The following is a 6,000-nucleotide window of genomic DNA, read 5'->3' as shown; positions in this document are numbered from 1 at the left end:
ACAAATGAGCAGAACATCTTGTCTATACTAAATAAATAAATAAATAAATAAATAAATAAATAAATAAAACTGCACAGTTTTAGTTTTCATTATGAGAACACTATTTCTTTGAGAGAAATTCTCCTAGGTGAAATATTTATTGCTTAAATCTCTTTGAAATGTATGCATGGTTAAAATTAAAATAATTAAAAATTATTTATTAGTGAAATTATTTCCGAATCTTACCGGAACAGGAATGGACGTTTTGATTTGCTATGAAGCAGATACATTTTTTTGATAGATAACAATAATCGCTGTGTCTCCTCCAATTCTCCATGACAGCCTACCTTTCAAGTTATTGAATATCGAGAGTTGTTGGACTTCAGGGCTACAATATACTTGGCAAGTGACGTGAGACAGCACTTTTATAACGAAATGGGCTTCCACACTTGAACACGGCACGAATGCAACTGCAGAGAGACTCTGAATCCATTAAGATTTACACCGCCCATTACTGTGAAGTAGCCAATCATCCAGCGGTTTACTGGGATCCGGGACGGATGAGCCAATCAGCTCACTTTTCACAAAAACGCATTTGCTTCAACTTCCTAGCGGGAAGAAGCTATTCGAGGTTGTCCCCCAGGCAGCAGGAATTGAAGGTAAATAAACACTTTACCTGTTACTAAACTGCTGGGGTAGTTTTGTTTCTTGCATGCCGTATTCATGAGAAGTGTGATAACTCTACACAGATGGCAGGAAATGTCTGAGGGAGGCATTTACTTTGGTGCGTGACGAAAGTATGAAGCTAACTGCGGTTAGCAGCTCAGCTGGGTCTGACAAGTGTCTGTTTTCCTCCTAACACCAGGCTCCCGACTGAATAAATCTAATTTCTCTGTTCTTTGTGTTTATGCATATGGTAGAAGGCGAAGGATGAGGCTGTCCCGTGCAGAGTATAAAGAAATAGCGAGGTGGACTGAACAGCTGAGACCTACTCGGCAATGTATGAAGATACTGAAAGACAGATATCCTCAGTGAGTACACGCTATGCTATATTTCTTTTTTTTTCTTTTATTATTGCTTTTGTGTTTCCTTTGACATACAAATAATGATTAAATTAAAACCACATACCTTTACACACTGAGGAAACAGTCAAATCGATTGACAGCCCTGACAGATAAGTAATTCATAAATCAAATGTAGTTTGTTGCAGCACCCTTCTCTCACACTGTATAGCCCAGGCCTTTAATTTGAGTCCTTTAATTTGAGTATATTTATTAGGGATAAATCATGTTAGCTGGAGCAATGCCTTTGTAAATGTTTTTATCGTGTTTTTAAAGTTCAACAGAGTTTATAGGAACTTTCTTATAAGCTCTTAGGTTATAAGCAACTATAGAAACGATAAGACTCGGGGGGGATCTAGACTAGATAAACAACATGACGTTAAAGGTTTTAATAAAAATAAAAAATCTGCAAAACTCACTGGCAGGTAAACAACACAGAGCAGCATCTTAGTCTAGGGTCAGATCAAGATTGTATGAGACCCAAAGAAGAATTTCCTTGGGTCACGTGTAGTTTACCACAACTATCATTTTTAGTTTTTCTAACTTCAAGTCTAGAAAAACACAGAAATGTATTAACTGTTGTCGTTATGACTACAATTTGCAAAGTATAGCCCAAAAACAATTTATTTCTTTGCATTATATGGGTTTAATTTCTAAAGGAACATATTTACAAATAGAGATTGTACAGTACTCTATGACAGAATTAGTCAGAAGTAGTTTATACATGCAATTTTCCTATCGCTTCATAGATGCTGCAGGCATTTCTGCCATTGATTGTTCTGTGTTTAAACTCTTTTTGCTGGATTTCTAACTGGGAACTGTTGTCAGGTGACTATGACTCCTGAAAAGGAGTATGACGAAATTTGACTTATGTAATCATACCCCCTTTTCTATCCTATAGTTTAGAACATGAATGATCTTCCCATTTCCCGTATTCATTCTAAATAAAAAATAGTTCCTGGCCAACTCTGGTCACCAACCATTTTCCTCAGTGCAATTTAGCCGTAAACACTGCCATGCCACGCTATCTGCTTGCCAATTGAGTGGGCCTTTCACTGGAACTGTGTGGTTTTGTCATATACTTTATATAGGTTTGCAATAGGCAAAAAAGATAAACATGTTTAAAAAAAACAACATCTCATGCGCAGTGTAAGGTATGGTGAAAATCCTCAAGAAAATCTGTTAGGAGAGCTGAAGGAGATTATGTGATTATGTAAAGAGGAACGATCAAAGATCTGTTTGCTCCATCCTTGAGAAATTGCATAGAAGAGGAGGTGTTGTCCTATCCAAGAGGGGAGTTACATAATTGACAGCGGGGGAACCAATAATTATGCAAAGAATTTTTTTTTTTTCTCTTGCAAATTTATTATGACTGAATAAATGCACTTGGGTTAAAGGTTGGATTCATTTTTTTTCGGTGTGAGATCATGCTGCATGTCTGTATTTTGTTTACACACCCTTTTATATGTCTAATTTAGACCCGTTAAACATTTATAATCCCATTAAATGTAGTCTCTATGATCACTCTTTAACTCCACGCAGGTTTCTGCTTTAGCTTCCGCCCTAGCATTAGGCGGTGTTTTGCCATGCAGCGCTTGTGCATCCAGAAATCGAAGAGAGAGGTTAATGGTTGTGTTTGCCTTTCTCCTTGACACTGAGGGCCCTCACTTTATTGAATGTAACATGTGTAATCCCCCAAGGCCACCAGGACACCACGGCTGATCCCGTCGAGGTCACTTACAAAGTCGCATGTATTTGGAGCTTCCTACTTCCATTGTGTCCTAATCACCAATCTAGAAGAAAGTATCAGCTCCCCAAAGGGGATTCGGCGCAGCTTCACTCTGCCTTTGTTCCCTCTCTGTCAGCGTTTTACAGAATGTCATGTGTATAAAGTGCATCCAGCATTGTGCTTGTTTAGGCAACAACAGTTGGAGACTCCTTATTGTTTTTCTGCTTTTTCATTTTATTTCCTGAGCCATTTAACTGTCCAAATACCTTTTTTTTTTTTTTTATAACAGCATTGCTGCTGGGTGTAATGATGAAAGTAAAACATTGGACAGTTTTGGCTACAATAATTCTGCGCAATCTTTTTCTCCCAGAGGTGCTTGCCTCTTTGTTTAGTCTTGCTGGTTATTGTTATTATTTCGTTCACCATAACCAATCCTTGGGAGGCCCTTGCTCCGTAAAATCCCTGAGTCTCGTCACCGGGCCTGACAGACAGGCACGGCAGCAGTGTTTTCACAGCCTGCGAAATTATTCTGGTTGTCCAATCAGCTGAGCCGGGCTCTGGAGGGTTAGTGATTGGACTGGCAGGAAATCAGGCTCTTAAGACACAACATATCGACTAGGCCATCCATCATCTCTTAGCATGCGCTCAGGCACAGCAGTCAGCCGCCCCGCGCCCCACACCCCCTCCTGTCCCTTCGGACCGTGTGGGAGCCCTGCCACTGCGTAAATATTGGCCGGGGGGGATAAGGGGAGTGAGCTGGCGGTTTGTTGTGGACAACCCTGCAATAAAATGATGGGCAAAAGAATAGTTTGGTTATAGTGGGCAGGTATTAAGGCATTAAATCATGGCATTCAGTGATTTGCAATACAAAAAATGTGATAATGCAGTGTAAGAAATAACAGTATCAGCAAATTGTTTGTTTCTTATTAGGATTCTGGCAAGCCGGAATTGAAAGGATATGATGATTGCAGTATGATTAAATTAAAGAGTAGGAGAAAAAATGTGTCCAGTCAGTTAAGGTGTTTTTTTGTTGGTGAGAAATAATATCACCGTCCCATCCTATGTAGTGCAGGGTTTTATATTTTTCAGATCCAGACTTTTTTTTGCATCAATACACATAAATTAGTCTTATTAACATAACACTTTATAAGAGTTTAACATGATGCAATTGCATTTATTTGAAACAAAGCAGCAGTAGTATTTCTAACTGCTGCTATGACAATGTATTACAGCTATTACCTGCTTTAACAACTACATTTCATTGTATTTTGGCGATGAAGATGCGGTAGCCTCCTTACGGCTAGCCAACAAGCTATATGCTGCAACGAGTGTAAAAGTAATTTCAGCTGTAAAAACAAAGTTGTAGAGCAAGTTTTTAAAACTTTGATATAAAACTTGGATCTCGCCAAAGCCTAAAAATGTGCACCAGTGTTACTCCGCTGGAATTAACTTCTGTGTACTTTCCTCCTGCAACTCACACATTTAAATGGAGTGCTGTATAACATCTTTGTATTTGAGATGTTGCAATCTGTATACATTTATTTTGTTTGAAAAATGTAACTCTTAATTGGATTTTTTTTGTATTGAAATAAATCTAGTGAAGTGTCCCTTGGCATAAAAGAATAATAATAACGGTTCTTCTTATTATGCTCAAGTTGAGTTCAAACCCATTTCACAGTCATTGCTTTTGATTGGAGGCTCAAAGGGAAGAAAATTTAAACTTTGAACAAGATGATTGTTATAGACCATTTCAAGGTAATTTCCATGGATGGTCTGCCAGTCTTTTAGCTCTTCCCTGAAAAGCGATAGTGGGAGGAGAGAGGGAGTGTCCCATAGACAGACAGAGAGAGGACGACTGCGATGTGGAGTCCCTCATCTGTAACGGCTGCATAACACAGATGTTGGGAGTCATCTGTCAGCCCGGCCTCTCTTGCTGGGGCCGAGCTGCTCTGAGGGGAAAACAATTGGACACGGTGCTGTCACTTTTTACCCCCACTCACAATGGTGGGGCATGCAAATATCAACCCCTCCCGTTCTCACTCCGTCTTTCCTGCCCTCCTCGTAGCCAGCCCTGATGTCCTGTCTAGTTTCTGGACTGTGGCTAGGCAGCAGGCCGGTGAACGCAGTGCTGTGACATCAGTCCCATCAGGTCCTCATATTAGAATTGGAAATGATGAGCCTCCCTCTGAGGCTTTGCCTGACTTCCCTCAGGTCCAGAGGGGACCCCCAGTCCTTCCACCACTTGTCCCCAGAGAGCGTCAGTGCAAGGAGGGTAAGATGGAGAGGGAGGGTAAGTGAGAGTCCTCTGTGTCCTTCTGTGCTATTATGAATGAATTTGGACGTAATGATTACCCCCCCCCCCCCCTTCCTCCCTCACCTCCGCACACAAGCACTCACAATTCACGCACAAACACCTTTTTAAATTTTCCTTTCACGGTAACAGAAGTGAAAAAAGGTTTTTGGAAAAAAGGCTTAAATAGTAAAGTGAAGCATCCCTCCCCTCCAAACGTTCTCGCTCACACACACACACATTTACACACAGCTCCCCAGTGAGGAGGCCCTGAACGCTTTTCGAATCGGGCCCTAATGTGCCGTTTTCATCAGCGCTGAGGCGGGCTGCAATATGGTGCTGGAGCTCGCTCTGGGAATATGAATGTTGATTAAGCATGCGTTCAGCCTTTTGAAATTCTGAAGAAGTGTCAGAATAATGGATGTTGAGCAAATGTCAAGCATTTGTTAATTTCTCCCTGATTCGGGGTTTATCTGCCATGATCTTTGGAGGGAAAGTGCGGGGCAGGGTTGTTTTGGCATGTGCCATTGATATGTTGATTTCTTGGCTGCAGACACTGTTTTGATGGTAATATCGCAGCTATAGAGGAGCTTAGTTACTTGGTTATTTTGAATGGAAGTAGAATTTCTTTGTCCATTTAATTCAGGCGAAATCTGTAGGTATAGTAAAAGGGGTGGTGTGTTAATCTGGCAAGATCTGTACATATCTAGTTTACTATAAATCCTGACAAAAGTCTGGATTGCATAATCTGTGATACAGTCTGGAGTTGTACTGATCAGGCTTCTCCTGGTTAATACTGATTTTTTTGTGTTATCTTTGAGGTGTGACTTGCTAATTATTATTTAAAAAAAATTTTAACTAAAAAACATGGGGGAAAAGGTGCTGTTTGATCTTCGATTGAATGGTAAAACATTACAAATACAATAAGAGGAATTTTTTTC

The 6,000-nt window shown here is 40.2% G+C and overlaps 1 protein-coding gene across 5 annotated transcripts in view; it reads left to right on the top strand.

Annotated features, from left to right (window-relative positions):
• The first annotated feature begins 547 nt into the window (after positions 1–547).
• cdin1 (CDAN1 interacting nuclease 1) overlaps positions 548–6,000 on the top strand; it is an 83,672-nt gene continuing 78,219 nt past the window's right edge. For 2 of the 5 annotated variants that reach the window (XM_016662805.1, XM_007576177.2), the window contains exons 1-2: positions 554–638; positions 900–1,010. In XM_016662805.1, coding sequence (XP_016518291.1) covers positions 978–1,010 — 33 coding nt within the window. In that variant the 5' untranslated portion in view covers positions 554–638; positions 900–977. Of the gene's footprint in view, positions 639–896; positions 1,011–6,000 lie in introns of all 5 variants that reach the window. The other 3 variants (XM_016662809.1, XM_016662814.1, XM_016662793.1) reach the window with 3 other exon arrangements.

This window comes from Poecilia formosa, unplaced genomic scaffold (genome assembly GCF_000485575.1).
Source record: "Poecilia formosa unplaced genomic scaffold, Poecilia_formosa-5.1.2 Scaffold8, whole genome shotgun sequence".
NCBI lineage: Eukaryota > Metazoa > Chordata > Actinopteri > Cyprinodontiformes > Poeciliidae > Poecilia > Poecilia formosa.
The sequence above is the reverse complement of the archived record's forward strand: the minus strand, read 5'-3'. Positions and strand labels throughout refer to the sequence as shown.